Source organism: Mus caroli, unplaced genomic scaffold (assembly GCF_978045245.1).
Source record: "Mus caroli unplaced genomic scaffold, Mus_caroli_1 scaffold_9, whole genome shotgun sequence".
NCBI lineage: Eukaryota > Metazoa > Chordata > Mammalia > Rodentia > Muridae > Mus > Mus caroli.
This window is the reverse complement of record NW_028227264.1, coordinates 106,943,119-106,970,555: the sequence shown is the minus strand read 5'-3', so window position 1 is coordinate 106,970,555 and position 27,437 is coordinate 106,943,119. Positions and strand designations below refer to the sequence as shown.

Here is a 27,437-nt window from a genome sequence, read left to right as displayed (position 1 = left end):
CAGAAAGAATATTAGGGATTGATCAGAGATTATCCAAAGGACTTTTGTTAGGATTCTGGTGGTACAGAATAGGTAACTAAGGAGAAGGCTTTAGGCTAAATGACTTGCCTATTAATGCTATCTATTAATGGTGTCTGTCCCAACCACATCATTCTATTCTAAGCCATCCCATCTCTCTCTATTTCATTTATAACCCTGTAATTCTCCACCATTGCAAAAACATTAATTTCTCTTAGTGCTGCTAGGCTTTCTGTACCCAGTCCCTACCTGTCCTTTTGACTTCATAATCCACCACTATCGTTATTCCTCATTGTTCTCAGCTCTCTAGGCTATCTTTTAGTTGTTCAAATATCAAAGAGCTCATAAGCTACCACACTGGCTATTTTCTCTTATTATTTCTTTGGGGGTTTTTCCTACTCGGCTTCCTCTCAGATGCTACATCCTTTGAGGGGTGTTCATCGACAACTGTGTCTAAGGTAGTCTCCATTCAAACAGCCTTGTTTTAATTTTTTAAAGTCCTGCTCTCAGAAGGCCGTTGGCTTATTTTCTTGCTTATTATTAATTATCCCCTCCTAGAAGAATGTAGCCTCATGAAGGTAAGCTTACCTCTGGAGCTCACTGGACAGTACCTGGATGCAGCTGTGCCAAAAGGCAAAGACATCTGATGTTGGATTAATATACTTTTGGGGACGGAATATAATTAAAAAAATATATGTATGTATATGTATTTTCTCATTATCCATCTATCTATCTATCTATCTATCTATCTATCTATCTATCTATCTATTATCTATCTATCTTCCTATGTATTGTGTGTGTTGTGTGAGTGTGTGTACAGCTACATGTGTCTAATGCTCATGTGTACTATGTGTGTGATGTACCAACAAAAGCCAGAAGAGGGCATCATAACTCCTGGAGTTAGAATTATAGGTGTTTGGGAGCTCTCCGATGTGAGTTTTGGGAACAAACCCAGGTCCACTGGAAAAGCATTAAGTGCTCTTAGCTACTGAGCCATCTCTCCAGTCCCTAAATATACATAAAAACAAAAGAAAGACCAACAACCAAAACCACTCTTTATATAGCTTTTCTTTTTTCACAAGTGTCATTAAAAAAGAGGCATGTCTCATGTCAAGATCAATATTTCTGCTAAGCAAACAGTAAGTTTCAGTTTCAGTAAGGAAAACTGAAAAACACCCAACATCTGTTGCCACTTTCCCAAGAACTTGTGAATGTCCTTCCCAAGACACACTTAAAGACATCCTGGTTCACAAATGCATTCTGATCAAATTGATCTTTTCCAATGAATAGTTTGGAAAATATATAAAAGTGACTTCAGAGGATCTGATAGTGGCAGGAGGAGAACCCTGATTCCAAGCCACACGTTAATGGTGGCTGAAGGAAGCTTTAGACTGCTCATCCCAGAGATGTGTCTTTAATGGTAAATTTCTTGAAAGTTTCTTCAGAGGATGAAGCGTTATGTGATGAGGGTGTCACTGACACATAGTAGGCACTTCGGGAGGGGGGGACTTTTGATATTAACACATTTTTCTTCAGTTTTCTTGAAAATATCCACAAAACTTGACATGTCACTGTTTGTTGTGCAGTGGGATTTGGGAGAAGGTAGGAGAGTCAGATAGAATTCAAACCCTTCAGTGTCTCATGCTGTGTTAACTGTTTACTTTGTCATTGCACTCTTCATGTGCAACACACTTCGTAATCCACTGTATCTTTCTAATCTAAAGTACATATAGCCAGGAATAGCACCATAGAATTGTGCAGTTTGTATACTCTGTGAAAGTGGCTAGCTAAGGGGATGAGTGGGGACTAGAATCACCTTGCCATTCATGTATAGATCTGGAAAAAAAATAGCATTATCATAGTTTATAAACAGGCATCCTGGAGTTAGCAGGTACCTCTCCCATAGCATTATATTTTCCAAAAATATCTTCCATATGCGGAGACTGTAGCTGAATGACTCATGGAAACAGGACAACCTGTTTACTTTTTCGAATATCATCATCTTTCTTTCGATTAATTGTCCTTGGGTGTTTATCTTGCCTGGCAATTTTATGCTGGCTGACTAGGGAGATACCTTTAGGATGTCAGGAGCTTGTACACGGGGAGGAGGAGGGTGAGTCTCACCTATGACATGTGGTTTTGTTGTGGTTGTTGTTGCTGCTGCTGTTGCTGCTGCTGAATGAGCAACTGCTGCTGCTGTCGACGCCGAGCTGTCCGCAGCTTCTCGAAACGAGCCTCCATCTCTTCCAGGACTTTTGGGGTGTATCTGACCACCAGCTTCACACTGTCCTTAGCAGCCTTGAGAAGTTCCACGGCTTTCTCATGGTGCTCCCCTTCCACACTCTGAGAAGACAAGGAGAGAGTTCACTCATTTGTTTCTCCAGGGACGACTCTAGGATTGTTATCCTAGTATAAAGCCAAACCTATGACGCTCTTGTCCATAAATTCCAATACTTATAAGACTGAAATAGGAGAGTGTCTGAGAGTTCGAAGTCAGCCTGGGGTGCACTGTAGGCTTCAGGTCAGCCTGACATATGATGTGAAAACTGTATTTAAAAAAAAAAAAGTCAAAATCAAGGGTCTGGTGTTGTATGCCAGTTTGTAGGGTGCTTGCCTAACATGAAAGCTGCCCTAGGTTCTATCTTCAATATCACATACAACTTTGGTGGCAGATGCTAATCATGAGGCAGGAACATCAGATGCTTAAGCTATATAGCGAGTTCAAGGTCAACCTAGGATACAGGAGATTGTGTCTCAAACATCATCATCATCATCATCATAGCAATAATCAGAATTATTATTTATGTTCATAACTGAACTTCAGGGTGGTTAGGCTATATTAGGACACAGGGTGGATTAGATAGCTTGAGTTAAGGGGGCTAAAGATGGCAAAGACCTAATATTAAATTAAAGAATAAAAATGGAATTTCTAAATTTCACCTGAAAGAGTAAATATCTTACTTAAATAAATGAAAACAAGAAAGTTAAAATTCACAATAAAGGGAAGCTTTCTCTCCCTGAGAATAACCCCTACTAAGTGTCAGCAGTGATTCAAATCCTGAAATTTAGACACAAGGAATAGATCATTAGGTAAATGATGCTGAAACAAATAAATAATCAAAGCTAATTGATACCTCTGAACTCTCTAAACTACATTCAGTGATTTCATTCAAAAGCTTAAGGCTTGCCGGGCATGGTGGCACAAGCCTTTAATCCCAGCACTCGGGAGGCAGAGGCAGGTGGATTTCTGAGTTCGAGGCCAGCCTGGTCTACAAAGTGAGTTCCAGGACAGCCAGGGCTATACAGAGAAACCCTGTCTTGAAAAATAAAAACAAAACAAAACAAATCAAAACAAAACAAAAAAAGCTTAAGGCTTTGACTTTCAAAGGCTTAGAGGGATGTTTGCCATCTTGAGGTGGCAAGGGGATTCATCAATAAAGCCAGGACAGCCAGGGCTACACAGAGAAACCCTGTCTCGAAAAACCAAAAAAAAAAAAAAAAAAAAAAAGTCAGAGAGGAGTGGGACCTCAGAGCAGATGTCCAGAGTTTAAGTTTCTGTATTTCAAACACTGCACAAGAAAAGGAAGCAATCTGGAGAATGTCCACAGTGCATCCGTGGATCTGTCTAGTCTTTCACAGGTGCTCTTAAAAGTCCATCAGCAGAGTGAACCAGTGATAAATGTGATTAAATTACAAAACACAAATGTCCCCTAAATCCATGTACAGGAAGAGAAGTGATCTCTCCTTCGTATAATCAAAGAAGTATAGATTAACATACTTTATTTTAAAATTAAGAACGGTAATTTACATATGTTGTATGGACAAGGATGTGGGGAAATGAACTTTGACCTAGCACATTTTTTTTCTGGAGGGTGCTCTTATTACTAACTGGAAAAAAAATAGTCTATTATAATGAGTGGAGTTTTTGTTTGTTTGTTTATTTGTTTGTTTGTTTTTGTCCAGACAGGGTTTCTCTATGTAGCCCTGGCTATCCTATAACTCACTCTGTAGACCAGACTGGCCTCGAACTCAGAGATCTGCTTGCCTCTGCCTCCCAAAGTGCTGGGATTAAAGGCATGCATCCCCACTGCCCAACTATAATGAGTGTTTTTTACTAAGCATAACACTATATATATACCTGCAAATGTGACATATAAGGTATGTACCTGCAAGTATGTAAATAGAATACACAGAAATCGATTAGAGTTTGAGCTTTTGAGATTCAAAACATCTTTTGAACATCACAACATGGACAAGTGACTGGGAACACTATCATTGTTTCAAGTGAACCAAGAGCTGCTGAAGACAAGCCCTGTAGGGATTCTCTAGGCTGGAAGAAGGGAGCTGTTAACACAAAGAATGTTGCAGTTAGATGTCATAGGACCTTTTAAAGGAGTTGTGCAGTGTCAGCCCTCTAAGCTGACACTGAGGCACAGACAGTACGACCCCATTTTCCAAGATTTAAGTGCAGTGGCTTTTTGCCTAGTTATTTGGATTAAGTGCTGAGGGGTGGGGAAAATGACAGAAGACATAAATAGCACCTAGGTGAAGCTCAAATATTATCAGAACATCTAGAGTGGTGAAGACAAGCCTCCTTCCTCCTGGGGTAAGATTTCTTTTCACAGCACAAGGGTAATAAGAACTCAAGATGCACCAATATGAACTATAAAGGGGGGCACATCTATCAGACCTCAGGAGGACATCAGTTAAGCTTGAGATTCATGATTACTGATATACAGCTTCGGACACTTTAGACGGTGTGTTTAAGTCAATCCCTTGCCTTCAGTAGGTGGGTATGGGCTGAGGGAAAAAAGTTTCAATTTATCAATTTGGTCAGCTGTCACTTGCTGCCTGCCTGTGAGGACCCAGTTTGTGTGAGTCCCAAACAGATAAGACAGGTTTACAAAATGGCCAGAGTGAGCCAGAAAGACAATTTATGTAGCTATATCCCTAAGTCTGGATTAAAAAGAAAAAGAGGATTAAAGGGAAATAGTTTACACAGCCTTTGCGTAGAGAGAATTTTTATTTCTGGCTAAAGCCCAAGAAAACAAACGTGTTTCCCCGATTAGGACATTCTTTTTGTTATTCACCCAATCACTGAAGTCACTAATCAGAATGTTATTAAGCATTTATCTTAGTGTGTATAGCTAACACAATTTCCAAGTAAATAAAAGACAAGAGAACATACTGACCACAGAAACCTCCTCTTTATTTGTTGGTAATTACTTTGCAATGCCTCCCAAGATGATTTATTACAACGTGGACTGTTGCTTTCAAATGAAAGTGTGATTTGTTTATCCAAACCCTTCTTTATTTTTCCACATTAAAACTTCTATGGGCTCCTGTTGTTGTTTGGTTTTGTAGAGGTCTTATGGATCACGGGCTGGTCTAGAACGCCCTGTATGGTAGAGAGACAGAGGATAACTGTTGCCTACTTCCAAGTGGCAGGATCAAAGGTGTGTGCCAACCCATCAGATTTTCCTGGTTAGTAGTTGGTTCAGCGACCTCTGAGGCCAGCTGGTCAGTCTCAAGAACTTGATTTTATACTTCATAGAATTTGGTTTTATTTAATGAGGTGAAAGACTTTAGGACAGACATGGAGTGGCTCATTATTCACCTTTAAGCATTGTGGTAGTCATTCAGAGGGTACTGTGAACGTGCATGGGAGTGAATCAAGTCTATTGAGAAGAATGGAAGTCCCAGTTCTGCAAACTTTTACATCTGTCTGACTTAAAATATTTAATACTTATTGAAATCAATATAAAAAACCAAACAATTTATTACTTCTTTTGCAATTCTTATGAAACACTGTAAGAGCTGTGTTTCCTGTAAGATACATGCATACGTGCATGTTTCCATTCAGGAACCTGGAAAAGAAATGAGCTCAACAACTAATTCACTGTACGTTTGTTGTGTTAGCAGTCTCGTGCGGTAGTAAGTACTAGGACACCTTTAAGTTGGCTGATTTATTGGAAACATAGCAAAGTCGTGGCTGCTTCATGAATCAACCTTTAAACTCTGGTACATTCTGAGGTTTGAATACCTTAGCTATGTCACACAGAGAGATATCAAAATGCTATTTCTAGTACGATCTATTTTCGGGGTGATTGAGAATCCCTTTAAAAAGGAATTTGGATTGTACTGCCTACATGAATTTGCTCACAATGTGTGCCTCCCTTTGTGACATAGTTGCATTTTTATCTTGCCAGGCCATCAGCTAGAGGAGCCACCTGGTCTAGGAAAGAATTTTACACACTGTATATATGCACTATTAGCATGAACTGACAATGCTCAGAGATGTTTTTCCAGGCTTTTCTTCTATGAAATTAATTAAAATTTCATTGCTTTCTCCTTCCCTTTGTTCCACTAACTAGGCATTTCTTATGGAGATCATATTGGCCTTATCTTGACTTAGTTTGCTGCTGAGTAGCATCCTGAAGTACTACTGGGTAACCAAGAGGTAGCATGCTTCATGGGTTGTCCATGGCATGCCCAGGTTTCTAAGTGACATCTCTCATTTGCATTGGGAGCCAGGTGATCTTATCAAGGAGTAAAGGCTAGGGAAGCTATGAGATTATGATACTTTAGTGCAATTAAGTAGCTCAGAGTGTTGTCTCAGAAAAGACCTTTAAGAATATTCCCATTTATCGATTTTTTTTTCCAAAATAAAGAGATAGGGATTCAATCAACTGGGACCTAGCTCAACACAAAAAGCTATTTGTTTCAGGTCTCATTACTGATGAGTGCTTTTAAAATGATCCCACCCTACTTTTTTAACTAATCCAGAAATGAGACACATGGCTGGTCTGTTTTTCTCTGGGTGAAAGGACAGGAACTAATGGTAGCAAAGCCCCAGCTAACTGTGTGAGCTGGCTAATGCTGGAGCAGTGGGAAATGACTGAAGGGTTCACTGTCTTGAGTTAGGGTTCTCAGCTTTGAAAAGGCCCTGTGTAGTCACACAGAAACCAAGTCTTTTCCTGGGCAGAGATGATTGCGACTATTTTTCTGCTCATCACTTTACAGGAATATATTAAAATTGATAAAATGCTGACTCTAAGTAGTGTGCACCCAGCTGTCTTTCAAAGTGTAAGCTGCACACTTGCCGGCAACAGGAAAGCCCTTGAGTGTGGCAGAGTGCCATGCTGTTTATTTGCACATACTAAACATGGCTGTATAATCCTGAGAATAAAGGAAACATGAGATATTTGCAAGCATCATCATAATTCAAACCCTTGATCAATTTCAACACAATAATAGAAAACTAAGTTCTTTTTAAGAGCATGAAATTGTATTGTTGTGATGAGAATGGATCCCTTTATTCTTATGATGGCTTTATGCACTTCTGTTGCTTTAATCTTATTACATTTGAATGTGGACATCTATGTATATGAATATGTATGCATAAATATGTATATTATAGTATATCTACTTACTGCAAGGATTATTTTCTTTCATTTTTTTTGTGTGCATTAGATATACGTCTCACAGGTCTTGGAAAAGTTTTAAAAAATTCATCATATTTCTGGTAGTAAGAAAAACGCAGACACAAACTGACATCTAGCTCTTCTGAGAAACGGAGTGCTTCCCTGTGAATAGAGTCTAAAACAAAATAATTAAAAGCAAATATGGGAATGGAGTTTTCTTTTGTGTAGAGGGCCATATTTTTGACCAGTGGTTTCTAAGTTGTGGCTGAAGAACTTTGTGAATGGAGATGGTGTGATGGTTTGTACAGTCTTGGACCAGGAAATGGCACCATTGGGAGGTATGGCCTTGTTGGGATAGGTGTGTCACTGTGGGAGTGGGCTTAAGACCCTCACCCTAGTTGCCTGGAAGTCAGTCTTCCACTAGAAGCCTTTGGATGAAGACATTGAACTCTCAGCTCTGCCTGTGTCATGCCTGTCTGGATACTGCCATGCTCCCACCTTGATGATAATGGACTGAACCTCTGAACCTGTAAGCCAGCCCCAATTAAATGTTGTCCTTATCAGAGTTGCCTTGATCATGGTGTCTGTTCACAGCAGTAAAACCCTAACTAAGACAGATGGCTTGGTGATTCCATGGTGTGTTATGTCAAGAGGCACAGCACCTTGACCTAAGCATTTGACCATGTATAAAACTCAGACCCAGCTAGCCAGTATTGATGTACAGCTTACATTTGTATGTCACGTTCTAAACTGTGGCAAACCCAGAAAAGCCAATGCCCTCTGAAGGGTGCTTTTGATGATGTTATTTCAGCGTGGCCAGATGTGGGAAATCTAATCATCTTTAGTTTGGTGTGGAGCTCTGCTGAGTTGGTATTTAATTAGGAATATTTTTGAACATTTGAAGATATGTTCAGGAAAGAACTCTCGGATTCTTTGATCCTTCTCTTTTCTCAAATATGCTAATTTCCCCTTTCTAACAGTATTATCTTCTGCTTAAGAAACGTGGCAAGTGTATGAAAAGTGTCACATTTCTTCCTTGGAAACAATATGCTAATGTCCCCTCTGGGTACTTTTGTCCCTGCCTACACGCTAATATCCATCTCCGAGTACTATAATTTGTCAGTTCACAATCATGCTCTGCTACTAGAGTCTACACGGAGAGATGAGACTTGTTTAGCAATCTCTGAGCCAGCTTCTATTATTTGCCCAATAAGTAAGCAGTCAATAAATCTATTTACTCATTCAGTCTCTTTTTTTAATCTAACATATATTTATTTAGCTATCTATTATCCATGTATCTATATTCATGTATCTATCAATCATCCATCTCTATCTATCTATCTATCTATCTATCTATCTATCTATCTATCTATCTATCTATCATCTATCTATCTATCTATCTATCTATCTATCTATCTATCTACTTACCTATCTATCTCTATCACTGTCTATATTCTACTAAACTAAAGAACCACCCTTCTTTGGTCTGAGTGAGTTTTTTCAGCTATCAGATCTGTGAACCTATCCGAGCTGCTTTATATCTCTGGACTCCATTTTCCTTATTTGAAAACTGAGTATAGAATACCTACTATGTAAAACCATCACTAACATTTGAAAGAATGTCTGGAAGTTACGAGGGTCCAACTAATATTAACTCCATGTTTTCTTGTTACTTCGTTGTCAGTATTCCTGTATGCATTCAAATGCTTAAGAATAACTGAAAAAAAAATGTAGTTGCACAATAAAATATAAGTCTGCTTTATATATTCTGGAAATCAAAGGTTTACTGCATAAATTAATAGACTGTGGGAAATGTGCTTCAAACTATAGGAGTCTACAGCTTTACTTACCCTCACACAATTTAGCTGCATCATTTCCATACATACATACATACACACTGATATGGTAATTACAAGTGATAATTATTCTAAAACAACGACAACTGCAACAACAGCTACAAAAAAACCCAAAAAACAAAAACCCAACAACAACAACAACAACAAAAAAAACCAAACCCAAAACCAAAACAAAAAACCCCATCTCTCATTGTTCCTCCTCAGTATCATTCTTAGCCAAGGACAAGACTGTTATGTGGGAGATTTACTTGAGAGGAAGATCATCAAGTAACTGAACACTAGAAAAGACCTTGGAGGTTAATGGAGAAAAGTGTGTGTAATTGTACATATTTTCATCTTAGGAGAGTAGTTACAAATAGAGGAAGTTTTGAATCATGAAAGGGGAAATGCAATATAGTAGCACTAAGTCGGGGGGGGGGGGACCTAAATTGAACAAGTGATTCAGAAAAAAATATCCTGCCAGAAATAAGAGATTCATAAATCTAACATTTAGTTCATCTCCGACTGTCTTTCAGATCTGGGGACTAAAATTGGAAGTGTATGCAGCTGCTTCTTAGTAGTACTGCTTTGTAGCAACTGCACCCCAGTAGTGATGCTCCACAGTGACTCCACGGCATCTCAGCAGTAATGCTTTGTCGTGACGTCACCTCACTGGTGATACTGCATAGTAATTCTATGACATCTCAGTAGTACTGCTTCATTGTCACTGCACCTCAGTAGTGATGCTTCGTAGTAACTTTATGGTGTCTCAGCAGTCACACTTCACAGTAACTGTGCTGTACTCAAGTAGTGCTGCCACTATGTCATAGTGGTAATACTTCATAATGACTCTACATCCTCCCTGTAGTACTGTGTCCTAGCAACTCCATAGCATAGCCATTGTGATGCCCTGACTAACTTTACTTAACCCTTGTGCTAGCATTCACAGAGGGGAAAATCCTCAGTAGTAGTTGGGTTGAAGACAGAACCCAACCCTCTCCTTCACACATTCATGTATCTATGCAGATACAGATACAGACACAGATACAGACACAGACACAGACACACAGACACGGACACGGACACGGACACACACAGAGACACAGGCACAGACACACAGACACACAGACACACAGACACACACACACACGAGACAGAGAGGCAGAGAGAGATCAGAGACAGAGAGAGAGACAGATACAGAGAGAGAGAGAGAGAGAGAGAGAGAGAGAGATCCTGACACTGAGTGGTAGGAGTCAGAAGTCAGCATCCCACCATTTTCTAACACTCCTTTATTTTGATTGAACTGTGACAATTCCTGAAACTACAGTAATTTGATTTCTAGAACTAGATATCTCCATAGAACTAGATCTCTTTGTCTATAGCTTTGGCCTCTATGTTCCATCAACCCTCACGAAAGGCTGGCCCTGAGAGATGCTTATCAATCACCTTATGTTCTTTTACTCGCTGAGTATTCCCAGTAATGGCTAATATCATTCCAGAATAGAAAACTTTTTGACTACTTCCCAGGCCCCTTTTTCTAGATTTACCAGGTTTCTTGAATTAGAGAACCCTTCCCTGCTCCAAGTGATTTTTTGACACTCTATTAATCTTGAGATTCTAGGGACAAATTTGCAATGGGGTTTCACAGTGAATCTGTGCTTCTGAGATACATTTTACACCCATCTCTGCTCTCTAGGTGTGTGCCACTCAGACACCATCTCCTTACCGACCCAACTTCCTCTGTCTATGTCTTTCTCCAAAAAATGAAAACAAACAAAACAAAAGCAACCAACAACCCTTGTCCCCACCAAAGACCCTATAGTGACCTGATTCTCTACTTTGAATTGTAAGTCTGGAGGAGCATTGGGGAGTGTTCATTTTCCCCCGTACTGGGATGCCTGTGTCACATATCACTGGCCACCAAGTTCTCCCAGTATAATCTCAGTCTCTACATGTTTCAGGGCCCTCCTGGCTTGCATACAGCAACCCAGAACTCTACTCTGAATGTTCCAGCCCAGAGCTCTGAGTTGCTCTTCCCTATAAAATCCAACCATTTAGGACCTTCATTCTTTCGACTGTTGCACCTGATCCCCCTCTTTGCTCCTTTCCCCTTCCCCTCTCTTGTCTCTTCATATAGCTCAGGGTCATGACTATTATGGATTCTTCCAGATGTGTCTGCCTCTGGCTATGTTCTCTCACATATCTATAAAAAAAAAAAAAAAAAAAAAAAAAAAAAAACCTTCTCCTCCATCATATCTAAGAGGGAATAGTTGCAGCAATGGAGGACCTCTTTCCACATTCACCCAAAATCTATTTTCCAATACCCAACACTACTATAGCCCTAGATAAAAACACCAAATACATTTAGAGACAAACTTTAGTGTCATTCCTCAATGAGATCGCAAGCATGGAACAGCACCTGTGTGAGGGGACAGAAAGACTAGAAATTGGCACCAGGATGGGCTTCAAGTTGTGAAGAAATGGCTAATTAACTGTGACCTTTAGAACCTAATCTTTCCTCCACCTTGATTCCCAGGTTCCTGCTGTCCTGCTTTTAGTACTGAAGGATCCAAGGAAGGCTTTCATTCCAGGGAAGCAGAAATAATTGATCACTTATTAAGAACTGGGAAGATGTCCCAGAATTGGAGCAATGCACATGTACCTAGCATTCATTCACCAATTTGAATAACATAATTACCAACCCTTAAGGAGCTGGAATTTCCTGAGAAGAAGGCAAGCAGTTGGGTAGGTCAGAATCACCATTGGACACAATAGGGCTGCATGAAGAAAAGAGAGGGATAGACCTAAGGTGTGTGTGTGTGTGTGTGTGTGTGTGTGTGTGTGGTGGGATTGGAAAGAGTAGCTCTGAGCACACTAAAGTCCTTTTGCTCTCTCTGGGATTCTGCCAAGACAACAAAGGCAGCTGGAGTATTAAGAGGCATTTCCTCCTTTGTCTGCACCTTGATCCAGGCAAGTGGGGGCCTTGGAATTCTATGAAGTAGTTCTGTGTACCATATACTATCTGACAACCTCAAAGCTAAGTTAAAAGGTTTAGGTTTTTGTCTTCACTGATAATTTCAACTGGGAGTGGTTTGCCACTATAATAGGTACAGGTCTAAAGCTGTAAAGTTCTGTGGGATATTCCACAAGTTAGAAAAGAGGGTTAAGCCTTTACGACATTTTGGGGGAAATCCTGCTATCCTAAACAAAACATAGGTCACACTGTCTCCTCTCCCAGATGACAGCAACCATTATGTAGCAATGACCTCTAGTATTCATTCAAGAAGGATTTCTTTTTCTATTAGACTCCTACTTTAGCAATCTCATTGAGCTAACAGTTTTCTAAAGGGTATCTTAGAAACAATACATGGCTGCACGATTCGAACCATCCTCTTCAAAAGATCCCTTTTAATATCTAACTGATTTGGAATTCAAGATGTCCAGACAATTAAGGGGAAGTGTGTCTCTGCACCTGTTCTCTGAGTCTGGGGCTGTCAAATGTATTTCTGGTCAAGTGTATATAATGGATGGGCATTGTTGCTTCTGTATTGCATGAATAATCGAATGTTACAACATCTAGTCTAATTGCAGGGCTTCAATGTTGCAGCTGCCTTCTTGCAGAAATAAAAATTTAGAGGACATATCAAGAGCACTGACCAATATCTCTTGGCTTTACATACAAAGGCTTTTCTGATTAAGTGCACAGTTGCAGATGATCCCTTGCATTTGTTATCACTGATTAATACAAAGAATTTTCAGGTGTTTCAAATGTTCTAACTTGCTCAAACTTTCTAACTTTCTAGCTCACTTTGGAATGCCTCCTGCTAAACTGATCATGTGGCTAGCCAGGACTACAGACTATAGAGGCATCCTTAACTACTTCCTCAATCCATGTCCAAATATCTACCAGTATGTACATTTTTTTTCATTAATTTTTTTACATAGATGTATATATATATGTATATGTGTGTGTGTGTGTGTGTGTGTGTGTGTGTATTTCCTAAATATATAGACTGAATCTACTTAGTCTATATCATTATACTTGTATGTACATTTTTCAGGACTCACCAGGATACATCTACATCATACCTCCTGCTCCTAAGGCTCAGGGATCATTTTGGAAAAGAGGGTAGAAAGGTTGAAAGAGACAGAAGATTCAGGGATTTGCTGTGAGATTGTGTCTCCTAGGGATGCAGGAGCACACCCATAAAGTCATACCAACACTTGAGCTGTTTAAACTTTAGCCGAACAAGGACAGTAAGAACAGACATGCTAATCGGTGAGAATGGGGAAAGACTTAGGAGGTCACAATGACCTACACAAAGAACTACAAGTAACTAAGGAATGGTGAGAGAGGGAGGGAGAAAGAGTCTGCTCTTTATTTCTTGTGTCCTCCAGACTCAGAACTCAGTCATCTTGTTTTTGCATGCTTCTGTTTAAAATCTATTGGTAAGTAGTAACACACAGGGCTCTGGCAGACACTGTCTGCAATTGGAGGAGTATAGCCACATTGCTAACCTCCCCCTAGACCAAGCATAGCATATAGTACTGTCCTAGCATTTGCCCGCCTAATGTCGAGTGTGCTAGTTTTGAAGTTTAAGCCTAATGAATATAGCAATAAATATGGTGTCCCTATCCTAAAAGTAGCACTCACTAGTGCCCTGCTAAAACCCCATTTTTTAATGGAAACAAACAAGCAAACAAAATGCAACTAAGTAATAAATATCCAGCAATAGAGGAAGGTTGTATCAATCATGGAACCCATGTATCACAGAATAATATATGTGAGATTAGGACAAAAGTCTATATGCTGAAAGACAAGCTCTCTAAGACATATTTCTGATCAAGTAATCCAATTAAAGAATAATACAGATGTGCATGAAACTATCCATTAAAAATCACTTAATACTATGACTCAACATTTGTTGAATTTTTATGATCAGGAACTTTTTAAAGAGTCTTAGCAACTCCATTTTATAAATAAAGAAACTGGGATTGTGTAGGGGTTATAAAACTTTCTAGGGCCACACCTTTAATGAATCACACGTCTACTGCTAGAGCCTGACCTTTCAGTAAATTCTCATGGTCTACTCTTTAAAATGGGAGACTAAAAAAAGGAAAAAAAATGGAAGTGTGTGTGTGCGTGCAAGCATGCCTGGGTTTCTACTTCAAGAAAAAAAAAATCCACCGTGAAGTTATTTCCTTGGGAGAAGAGGGAATAGAATAAGAAAATAGTAAAGAGTTTTATTTTTGTCTGATTTGGTCTTTGTATGCACGTGTGTGCGTGCGTGCATGCGTGTGTGTTAATGAACATTACCTGGTAGGACATTGTATAGCATCCTGTAATAAGCCAAAGAAAGTAGAAGAAACGATAATGTTCCTTAAGTGGCACTTTGAGGCATTGTTTTTTACCTAATTTGTGCACAAAGAAAAAAAAATTACTGCTGTGATTACCTCAGCTATTTAGGGGAAAGGAAAAGATTTCAGCTGAGAAGGAAATGATTTCAGCTGAGTCCCATCAGTAGTCATGAGTACAGAAGTGTGGTCTGGGGGGTTATTTCCATGGCCTGACCCTCTGAAGCACGGACCCGTTGATCAGTCACAACCAGGTCTGATTCTTCCTTGTATCTGTCCTGAGCTGGAATGTGAGTGCTTTTCTTTCCCCTACTTCCTCTCTATGGTTTATTTTTATTTTTTATTTATTTTTTGCCTGTGTGTCAGTTACATGGCTGGCAAATAATTCATAGTTGTGTCTATTGGCTATCAATCCACATTTTTACAGAATAATGTTTGACTGGGAAATGGTAGGGAAGGATTGCAAAATACTTCAAGTTTAATTTTTGCTTTTCACTTAATGGCTCCTGAGATGAAAAACTGTAGCGCTTTTTCAATCTTGACAGATGAGAGACTGCAGAGGGAGTTACAAATCAATCGACCTAGGGATTTTTTTCTGAGAGTGAAATGAGTCAGCTTTGTATTTCTCTTTTGGTACAACTAATATTGAGCCTTTCCTCTTCCCCACCCCCAGATAGCATTCCTTTGTAACAAAGAAACACTATTATTTATTTTCTCCATGACAGACTCATACTGAGATATAGTTCTTCTCTTCACATCAAATTAAATCTCAAACAGGTTGCCTTTCCTCCAATTCTGTATCCTTCAAGGCCACTGCCTAAACCCTATAATCTCAGGAATGACTCAAAAATTCAAATAAGATTATATGTTATTCTTGCTTTAAATTGCTCAGTGTTCTAGTATTGCTAAACTCCAAATCTTCAGCCTAGTAACTTACCTTTCTTGATGTGCCTCTACTTGTAGTTTGTACACTGGATTGCTAATCCTTGAGTCCCTGCACCAGTGGTTCTCAACCTTTCCTAGGATACAACCCTTCCTCATGTTGTGGTGACCCCAACTATAGGGATAATGTTTATATGCACTGTGTGAAGATGCATCTCTGTCCTTCCTTGCCTGCCTAAGGCACCTCTGCTTGTTAAAAATAAAGATCCTATAGCCTAGAACGAAAGGCAGACTAGAAGATGGGACACATTTGCAAAGGTAGGAACTCTGGGCACTAGTCAATACATATTCATTTTATTCACTGCTGGTTCTATCTAACATTTCCCAAACTAAAGAGATGGTGGAATAACTGAGCAGAGAATCTGTTAGGCAGAGGAATGCACTCGCTTCTAGGGAGAGTGGCAAATCATAGATAATGATAAATATTTTGCTGAAGGTATGACATTCCTATAAATAACTGAAAAGTCATAAAAAAGAAATTGCATGACTCTGTCTGAGCCATTCTAGTCTTAGAATAATTGAACACACATAGTAAAATTTTCACATACCCAAATTCTTGTATTATTATGTTAAAAAGAGAATTAAAGAGTTGGATAAATCGCTCAGTGGGTAAGAGTGCTTGCAGCATAAGCAGGAATATCTTAGCTCAGATCTCTAGCCCCCATGGCAAAAGCTGGCTCACTTGTGCATACCTGGAACCACAATGTTAGGGGTAGGGGCGTACAGGGACAGATTACTGTGGCTTGTTGGCCAGACAGTGGATCTGCAAAGTATTGAACTCTAGGTTCAGTGAGAGACCCTTTCAGAGACTACGGTAGAAAGTGATAAAGGAAGATATCCATTTGCTTCTCTGGCCTCCATATGCACAACCACTTACATGCACATATGCATGGATGCATACCCAGCACACATAACATGTCCACACAATACATACATATTAAAAAAATAAACTAAGCCAATAAGAATGAAATTGACTTGTTTGTGGAATACACCAACTATGTGCAAAAACCTGAAAGAAAATATATTTTCAACATTGATGACATAAGACAATATGTGATTGACAGTCAACATCATACAGAGTGCAGCATCTCACGCATCGCTGTCACCTAATGTGACAGAAGCCACATAAAAACAGAATGTGTAGAAATAGTCTCAGATGAGATTAGGTGCGTTCAGGGTGGTGTGAATCTAATAGAAGAGAAAGTGGGGAAAAGTCTCAAACAGAGGGGAAAAGTTCCTGAACAGAACACCAATGGCTTATGCTCCAAGATCAAGATTTGACAAATTAGAAGTCATAAAATTGCATAGCTTCTATAAGGCAAAGGACACTGTCAATCGAGCAAAATGGAAACCAGTAGATTGGGAAAAGATCTTCACCAACCCTACATCTGATAGAGGGCTAATATCCAATATATACAAAGAACTCAAGAAGTTAGACTCCAGAGAACCAAATAACCCTATTAAAAAATGGAGAACAGAGCTAAACAGAGAATTCTCAACTGAGGAAACTTGAAGGGCTGAGAAACACCTAAGGAAATATTCAACATCCATAGTCATCAGGGAAATGTAAATCAAAATAACCCTGTGAGTTCATCTCACACCAGTCAGAATGACTAAGATCAAAAACTCAGGGGACAGCAGATGCTAGTGAGGATGTGGAGAAAGAGAAACACTCCCTCATTGCTGGTGGCATTGCAAGCTGGTACAACCACTCTGGAATTCAGTTTGGCGGTTCCTCAGAAAACTGGACATAGAATTATCTGAAGATCCAGCTATACGCTTGGGCATATACCCAGAAGATGCTCCAATATGTAATAAGGACACATTCTCCATTATGTTCATAGCAGCCTTATTTATAGCAGCCAGAAGCTAGAAACAACCCAGATGTCCCTCAACAGAGGAATGGATACAGAAAATGTGGTACATTTACACAATGGAGTACTACTCAGCTATTAAAAGCAATGACTTCATGAAATTCGCAGGCAAATGGATGGAACTTGAGAATATCATCCTGAGTGAGGTGACTCAGTCACAGAGGAACAAACACAGCATGCACTCACTGTTTAGTGGATATTAGCCCAAAAGTTTGGAATACACAAGATTCAATTCACAGACCGCATGAAGCCTAAGAAGAAGGAAGACCAAAATGTGGATACTTCAATGCTTTTTAGAAGGGTGAACAAAATACTCACAGGAGGAAAAGTGGAGACAAAGTGTGGAGCAGAGACTGTAGAAAAGTCCATCCAGAGATGGCCCCACCTGGGGATCCATCTCGAATACAGTTACCAAACTCAGACGCTATTGTGGATGCCAGGAAGTGCTTGCTGACAGAAGCCTGATATGGCTATCTCCTGAGAGTTTTTGCCAGAGCCTGACAAATACAGAAGGGGCATTGCAAGCTGGTACAACCACTCTGGAAAGAAGTTTGGTGGTTCCTCAGAAAATTGGACATAGTACTATCTGAGGACCCAGCTATACCACTCCTGGGCATATATCCAGAAGATGCTCACAGCCAACCATTGGACTGAGCTAGGGGGTCTCTGATGGAGGAGTTGGAGAAGGGACTGAAGGAGCTGAGGGGGTTTGCAGCCCCATCAAGAGAACAACACTGTCCATAGGCCATACACTCCCGGAGCTCCCGGGGACTGGACCACCAACTAAAGAATACACATGGAGTGACCCATGGCGCTGGCCACATATGTGGCAGAGAATGGCCTTGTTGGTCATCAGTGGGAGGTGTGACCCTTGGGCCTGAGGGTGTTCGATGTCCCAGTGTAGGGGAATGCCAGGGCGGGATAATGGGAGTGTGTGGGTGGGTGGGGGGAATCACCCTCACAGAGGCAGCAGGAGGGGGTAACAGGTAGGTGGTTTCTGAAGGGGAGACCTGGAAAAGGGAAAACATTTGAAATGTAAATGAAGAAAATATCCAATAAAAAAAATATTAGTCTCGGGTAACCAGCTACAACTCCATCGCCTTAGCACGGGCAGCACTTTGGGAAGGCATCATCACGTTGCTTAAGAGCCACCAGCAAAGAGAACAATTATCATTCGACTTGGACTTTGGAAGCCTAAAAGGAGCCTGCTTCTCACAGGGACCACAGTTAGCAGAACCTGATTGAACTGAGCGACTCTCCAGATTCTCTGGAATCTGTCTCCATTCTGCAGGAGCAAGAACAAAGCCAGCAAGCAACGTTTGTAACTTGCCCCACCGATCCTTCGCACTGAGCCAGAACTCAGAAGGCAGGTCAGAGTAGAAGGGATAAGCAGGCTGAAGGTTGGAAATGAGCTCTAGGTCACTCTTCATGGGGTAGTGTAGCCTGGAACCCGGGTCCTCTGGCTCTGGCCTTCCAACTCCTTCCGTCCCCCCATGAGAAGCCTGAGTTCTTTTCAGAGCCCGGTGCCTCGATGGCTCTGGGTTTCCTTTTGAAACTGCGATTTTCATAGAGCTTCTTAAAGCACACGTGTGTGCCTAGCTTTATGACTCTGTGTTAGGAAGTGAAATTTGAAGACTATTTAAGGTGTGAGAGGATTTAGATTAAATATGGGACACCCTGCCCACCTCCACCCCCCCAAAACAAAATCTTTAAAGAACTTGGAAACAAAAACAAGAACTTCAGGATCAGCAGGTACAGCGGCGGCTGGCCCTGGAGCCAAAGCTGATCTCTTTTTAGACCCATCTTACACCTGGAGAGCCGGGAGGTTCCCTGTGGAGTTTAGTTATAGACTTCTATTGGATTTTCTAGACTTGAGCAGAAGAGCAAAGCGGCAAACGTTTGTTGTATTTCTTTCTGTGATGTGTTGGCACAATACTTCTACAAATCATCTGAAGTTGAGGGTAAATCCAGTTAGGAGTAGTGCAGCCAGTTCTACTCATGAAAAACAAGGCTAAAAACCCAAACTAAAGCAAAACAAAGAAACTCTATGCTCCTAGGACTCTCAGTTACAACAAGCTCCTTTGGGCTGTGTTTTCTTTGAAATGTTCTTTTTTCCCCAGCATCAGGCATGTGGGGCAAGGCTGATAATTCGTTTTGGAAGTCTTATTAGGAGCTTTAAAGTGATATTCTCACAAAATTGTTTTCTCCTAGAGATGAAGCCTATGGCCGGTCCAATCATCGTGAGCTGTGAGTTACTGTGCCTTTACCCTTTCTATTCTCATATACCATGTGATATATAATCTGTGGAATTAGATCTTAGTAAGCCAGTTTGCTCTTTGGTTTGTATCAGTCTTTCTGAAATTTGCTGATTTAGTTGAAGATCATGGCTCTCAAACAGGCGTACTTTTTGCATCTCAGAGTGGGCAACTCTGAAGGCACTTCTTATTTGCGTGTGCAAATGGGATAGAATGTCAGTGTGTAGTGTGTGTCTCTGTGTGTACGTGTGTGTGTGTGTGTGTGTGTGTGTGTAAGAACTTATCAACTAACTAGGTTGGCTGCCTGAGGGGAATTCTCCTATTTCCATCCTCTCAGTGTTAGGCACATAAATTCCCAGGGTTGCACCAAGCTTTTATATGGGGCTTTGAACCCAGATCCTGGTTGCACAGCATCTACTGTAAATACTGAGGCAACTTTCTAATTAGCAGGTATAGAGAGCTGGGGAGTTAGGTCACTGAGGTAAACATCCTCCAATATGTAGAATAGCATTACCAACAAATATTTATCCAGTTCAAAATACAAAATATTTGAAGGGTAAGACATTCTTATTATTATACATGCAATTCACTGCAGGCTTATACAGTCAAAATTGTAAAAACATAATAATAAGAATATGTAATAATAATAAAGATTTTTTTTTGGCATTTTGAGACAGGATTTCTCTGTGTAGACCTGGCTATCCTGGAACTCACTTTGTAGACCAGGCTAGCCTCAAACTCAGAAATCCACCTGCCTCTGCCTCCATAGTGCTGGGATTAAAGGCGTGTGCCACCTCGCCCAGCATAATAATAAAGATTTTTACATTCAATTGCTGTTAGTTTGGTGGAACTCAATCGATGTTTTGTTTTGCTCTTACAAATGCTAATATTAAATTACTACTCTATTCCCATACCATTTCACATAGATTAGCCTACAGATACTACACACAGCTGAGTAGCCAGTTACTTGTCTTCTTCCCTTTACCACCACCTTTTCTTGCAACACCATCACCACCATCATCAACACCACCACCACTACAACCACCACCACCACCACCACCAACGACAACAACAAGGCAAAATACAGGTTTGAGGAAACCCGTCATTGGCCAGTTCCGGTCCTTTGTTTATCATATTCAATCAACTGCCGGTCTTATTCTTGGTATCATGCTGTCCAAAATAATTTTTAAATCTTTTCTTTTCACCCTAGTCAGTATTTTCCCACTATGGATTTTAATCTGTATTCTCCCATTACTTAAGATTTCAATCTCTTTAAAATCTTAAGAGTTTCCTAGTCTGAATTCCATGCTTTCTTCATAAAATTCTTGCCAGAGTAACCTAAGTATGAATAAAGCCATTTTGGGTCAAATTTTCTACTTTAATTGATAAATGCAAGCTCCCAAACAGGATTTATAGGACTTTATTGTAAATCCTTCCAATCCTACTTGAGCTATAGACTTCGTGCTATGATACTTTCCAATGTAGGACACACTATTAACCTCATCACTCTGATACTCCGTGAATGCTTAAATCTTAAAGCTTATGAATGATTAAAGAAATGTGAGTTAACAAATGGATGATGACAAACTTGTCCAGGCAGAATATGAAGAGCAAGAATATATTCCTTTGAGGTGAACTGTATGTTTCTTGTCTATAGCAGAAAGATCATTATTGTGTTTACAATGCTTACATCTACAAATCAAGACTGTGTTATGATAGGAAATATGGATGAACTTATCTGGGATCTTGGTGAGAAGGCTCCTGAATAATTTAATAACAGCAGGGATGCTGTCTTTGGAGAGGCATTATGGCATATACTTTCAATGCCTTATTATTATTATTTTTAATCTTGATTGTCATCAGCAGAGAAACGTAGGGCACTATTGTTACATTGGTCCTGAAGGTATACAGTCACAGGACATTCTAGTGACTTTCTGATAACCTTACCAATAACTACTATCCAATTGCTTTTGATGAGGTATTTTTATTGTTTCCTGTCAGACAAAATGAATAATGAAGTATTTAAATGGGGTTAGAAGTTAACTCCTTAGAAAGACAAAATTCTAAGACAGGAGCAGTCACTGGGTATATCAAAGGTATCCAGCATAATGCCAGACTAATATATTGTCTCTCACTTAACCTGAAGATTACTTTTACTGAAAAGGCGTTGCTACTTTCACTTTATGGGCAATAAATCAGAGTCAGAATATAAATGATTTTACTGTGGCTGGAATATTCTAAAACTTCCAAGAGACTTTAAGGACCTTTAATAAAAGGTTAACACATACACAGCAGAGGACTGCCGGGTCTGGGTAAGCTACAATTGGAAGAACGCAGACAGCCCACAAAGACTGGAAAAGCCAAGAATCAGATTATTTCCTTGAGATCAGGTGGAGCACAGATCTGTTGGCTGGTTGGCTTGGGATCAGCAAAACTTATTTGGGACTTCTGGCTCTCAGAACTGTGACAATAGAGTCAATTCCAAAACCACCAAGTATGTGGCCATTTGTTACAGGTGCTCTAAGAAATACATATATAATTGTAATACACACATAAAGGGAAAATCAGATTTTCTAATCAACGTGGAGCTGGACAGAATCTTTGGGGGAACTTTCCTTAGGTTGAGAAAGTACTGATGTAGCTCATCATGGTTACTTACATATACGCTTGTATGCAATATATTTGCTATCATCAACACTGCCTTCTTACAGTCTGTTAGACAAAGTTCCAGGGAGCTGCGAGACGTTTGGTTTGTTCACTGATCTGTATGCAGGATTTAGTTTGGCAGCTGGTACATAATATTTGCTCTACAAATAACTGAACGGGTGAAAAGCACTGTTTAGGGAACATTAGTGAGGACAACCGCAAACAGTAAGTGGTAGAAACAACAACTATGGAAAGGACCACACCAGGCACTAAATAGAACACCCAAACCCATGTCTAGCCTGTGACCCATACAGCCGTTTGTAGCATGATAGTACAGTATTTCCTTCTGTTTTTTTATAAACTGAAGATCTCTGTCATGAGGTGACTTGGACAGATGGGGGCAGTGTAAGGCCAGCTCCAGGTCGCAAGCCTAGCTATGCCTGTGTCATTCAGAAGGTGACTGCTATAAGACAGAACTGCACATCTCTTGGCTCCTTCACAAATGGGAGCGATCCCATGATGTCATCCCCGAGAACCGAAATATTCCACACATAACAGAGATTCCAGTTTGCTCTCCTGTTTAATTCTAGCCCAAGCAATCTCCCACGCTTGGCTGTCAAGAGTGGTTAGCAACCTGCAAATGGCTCACATGCAGAGAGAGGATGTGAGAATAGCTTTATTCCAGACCTGAAATCCGAGAACTAAGTTGGGGATGCTCACACTGAGCCCAGAGGGGAACAGAGGGTCCAAGTGCCCCAAGCCAATGGCCAACCCTTCTAAGAGCCAGATGGGTTTGCAGTGGTTGCTCACCTTCCGGAGGGAAGGCTGTTCAAGCTTCACTGAGGTACCCAGTTTAAAAAAAAAAAAGGTGCAGTGATGGACCAGGGAGGTATGAAACAATTTTAGACACAATCAGGCTGAATGTTTGTTCCCCACTCCTCAGTACTCCGAGACATTTAAATGAAAGGGCACTTCTCTTTCAAAATATTACGACCTTTCTTGTGGCTCTAAACTTTCGAAAGGTCAAGAGTAGCTATGAGAACACTTCACCTTCTCCTCACGGCAAGTGTAAGCCCGTAAAGGTTAAGAAGTCTTCGTCCTTTTCTATAGCATGCACGAGTTATTTATGACTAGAATATTTATTTGCTTTTAAATGGTAAAGGTGGCCTGAGTCAGAACCTCCAGCTCTGCCATTCAATAGTTGTTAGGAGCTTGGAAAAGGTCCCTTTCCTCATTTGTAAAATGGAAATGATATTAACAGCACTGGCCACAAAACATCATTATGAGGAAAATAATCCACTCATTATGTAACGTCCTTACAGTGATGCCTGGCATCCAAAAAATGTTTATGGAGCATCACTGAACTATGTAGGGGGCCTGTTCTTGGTCTGTTCATGAAACAATAGAGAAAAATTATTGCTGTCCATGGTGAAAGGCTTTTTTTTTGTAGGACTTAAACTTGCAGAAATATCTTGTGATATATTTCACAGGAATTAAAACCCCCTTTAATTATTTTAGAAAGTTTATGCAAAGAGCAAATGAATAAGATTTGAGTTTAAGTTTCTTTGTTGGGGAGCTATAACTTTTTTTGTTTGTTTTGTTTTTTGTTTTTTGTTTTTGTTGTTTTTTTTTTTTTTTTTTTTTGGTGCTGGGTACCAAACTTGGGGGGCCTTGAACATACTGGGCAAATACTTCAGCATCGAGCTACAACTTTAACCACAGGTCTAATTCTTCATTAGTCTTCACAGTACACCTGAAAGCGCTCTGCCTAGCTAATTTGAGCTGTGAATCTCACCCTTAACTTAGCATAGGCATTTATAAAATGGGAAAAAGGCCAGGTACCAAGATGACTATTTCCCTTCCTTTCCCACATCGTTATTCATTCATCTGTTATGCTCAAAAAGTAATTAGCAATGTGCATACACTGTACCAACAACTTGATTTAAATTTGACTATGGAGTGAGGTAAATGTTACTACAGTTGTCCTGCCAGGGGGCTCTGGAAGGATGATTGGATTTCAGAAACTAGACACACCTCTTCTCAATAGGGCATACGACTGAGATTCTCATGCTTCTGTTTGGTCATTCTTTCTGTCCTTTGCTTTCTTGCTCCTACCTTTCTCTTGTCCCGACAGTACTAGTAGGCTATTGAGGATGAATGTTTGGAAGTTTCTCCTTTAAGAAAATTACAAAATAATTGTAGCTTTATAAAAAAAAGGGCAAGGAAATCTTTAGGGACCTCTCTTGTACCTTTTATCCAGCTTTGCAGCACGCTGACATCTTATAAGACTATAAAATAACATAAACCCCAGGAAATTGATGCTGATGTAGCCAACGAGCTCATTCAGATTTAAGTGGGACTGATTTTTTCAAACCATCACATTTTACACTTGATAATCAAATAACATCACAGTAAAGATTGAAGTTTACTTCATGTGTTTATTGTAGGTTTCAAAGTTTATCTGAGTGCAATCACTGGTGTATGTGTGTGTGTGTGTGTGTGTGTGTGTGCGCGAGTGCGTGTGTGCTTGCACGCCCATAAATGTCCTCCTCATTTTCTGAGACTGTATTGAGCAACAGATGGGAAAATAATATGAAAATATGCTTAAAAACTATAAAGTACTATATACAATGAAGTACAGTGTCACCAACTTTTAATTGTCTCATTTAAGGAAAGAATAGAACCCATGACTATAGATTGTAGTAATTTTCCGCTCCAGAATATAGGGTGGTCTGTGTTGGACACATAATGTTCACTGTGAGACTCAGCAAAAATATCATCCTAATTGATAGAATCCCAGAGGGGAGGCACAAAGGTGGCAGGGACCTTCGAACCTGATGCACTATGCACACAGTACCTGCATTTTGAAATACTGAATGGCAGATGGTCTTCTAATCTTTGATTAAAGCACCAGACAATAGGTATATATCCTTTATGGGTGACTCACCTATTTAGACAGCTTTATGTGTATACAGGGCCTTTCTTATGAAAACTGGACTCTGCCTCTCCTGAAACCTTCATGCACTGGCCGTGGTTCTGTTATTTGGGACCTGGCACAACTGGAAGTTGCCTGGAGATCTTATTATTCTCCTGAACTTTCTTTTCTCTGCATGAAATGACTTAAATCCTTTAATAGAGAGCACCCTAGGGAAGCATGCTGAGCTATGGCTACATTCACTAGATCAGACTTCAGCCATGACCACCGCATACCACAGTCAACAGGTGGAAGAAGCACTCTGTGTCATTGCAGCTTTGATATTTAGTCATGCTTCCTTTATTCTGTATAGATATAGTCCCTGGCATCTCAGCAGGGCTTCATGAAGAAACTTATTAAGTGAAGGCTATTGTGACAACTATTGGGTTTTTTAAACATCTTGACTCTATCACTAAGTATATTTACTGTCCCTGTTGGATCCACACTGGCTGCAATCCTTAGAAATGGTCCTTGAGAGCACCCTTGCACATAAAAGAGGTGAAAAGGAGACCATTAGACAGCTATAGATTCATACTGTAACACTTTGACCTCCTATTAATGTTAAATTTTAATTCAGCTATTAGGTATTTTGCCAAGGCTTGACAGAAGAAGTAGCCACACACAAAAGGACTCTGTTTTCAATGAGGCTATATAAGGTGATGCAATGTCTCATTCCTAAGAACCCCATGGGAAATTTCTTTTCAAGCCATAAATGATAAAAAAAATCCTTCCATGAGAGTTAAGCTGTTATGAGTTTCCTTCTGTTTTGACTTATAAGAAGAAGAACAAGAAGAAAAAAATCAATTGCTCAATTGCTGTATCTTTTCTTTATTTCTAGGTATTGATCCCCCCTCCTCTCTCCCTTTATTGTCTTGTATTTCAACTTTCTAGTTATGTGTTAATAAAATGATAAATTTTGGCAGCTATCATGACATATCCTTTCTAAATATATCCTATATATATGTATATATATATTACATATATCTAATATATATTAGATATTGAAGATTCTTGTGTTCATAAGATAATTTAACCTTTAACTATGTCAGTAGCTCCTTGTTCTCAGAATGCCTGATAAAATAAGGTTGGTTGCCACACCCTTTGGACGACTTCTTTCTAAGACTTTCAGTTTAGAAAAGTATGTTCTGGATATTTTCCACATGAATCTTTGCAAATTACACCTTGTTTCGAAGCCTACATAGCAGTCACACAATCATTTACTAACCTTTTCTTTGGTTTGTTTCTGTTCGTTCAACTACAGGGCCTTCAACCCCATTTTATTGTAAAATATTTTATCTGCAGTAAATACCACAGCTTGTGTGAGATTGATCTGAAAAGATCTCTCCACCCAGGAGTTAAAGCCCAGGCTTCTCAGATTGCATTAACTATGATTTCTGTGGCTATGGGCAGGGCCATGAGCCATGGAGTTTCTCATATCAAAATGCCTTGAGATGAGCACCCAATAAAACAGAGACAACTTTCCTTTTGATTTACTTAAAAGTACATAGTTTTAATTTCTTAGATTAATCTTTTTTCTTTTTTTATTGGATATTTTATTTATTTACATTTTTAAACGTCATCCCCTTTCATGGTTTCCCCTCCAGAACCCCCCTATCCCATCCTATCTCCACATGCTTCCATGAGGGTGCTCCCCCACCTGCCCACTCCTTCTCCTCCCATTTTCTCTCCCGGAAATCCTCCCTCTACCTCTCTTTCAAATGCACACCCCTCTCCCTTTCACTAATTGTTGTTCTGTAGATACATGTGCATATATTATTTACTCTTAAACACTTTAAAATAGGTAATTGTTACTCTTGGAGTTTAATAAACCAGGTTAGGGCAGTAATCAAGCTCTATGTCTGAAGTAACACCCTAGCTAAGGGTGGGCATTTGTTAGACTGACCGTAATGAACAAAGGATGTTTTTCTCTTTACCAAACTATGTTGGAAATTGACCTGGTTGAAATTAGTGCCTTGTTAATTAACATGATATGGTTTTTAAATGGAAACTACTGGTAACTGGCATCTTTTAAGTAGATATGAACTCTAGAGTCTTTGGAAACATAAACAGTGTAAAAATCCTATACAAGGGGTTAGTAAGAATGTGACCATAGG

General features: G+C 39.8%; 1 protein-coding gene across 5 annotated transcripts in view; it reads right to left on the bottom strand.

The window, feature by feature from the left end:
• The window catches only part of Lin7a (lin-7 cell polarity scaffold A), a 147,313-nt gene that overhangs the window by 16,930 nt on the left and 102,946 nt on the right, over nt 1-27,437 (bottom strand). For all 5 annotated transcript variants that reach the window (XM_085843135.1, XM_085843134.1, XM_085843136.1 and 2 more), the window contains one exon: nt 2,143-2,361. In XM_085843135.1, coding sequence (XP_085699261.1) covers nt 2,143-2,361 — 219 coding nt within the window. The remainder of the gene's footprint in view (nt 1-2,142; nt 2,362-27,437) is intronic.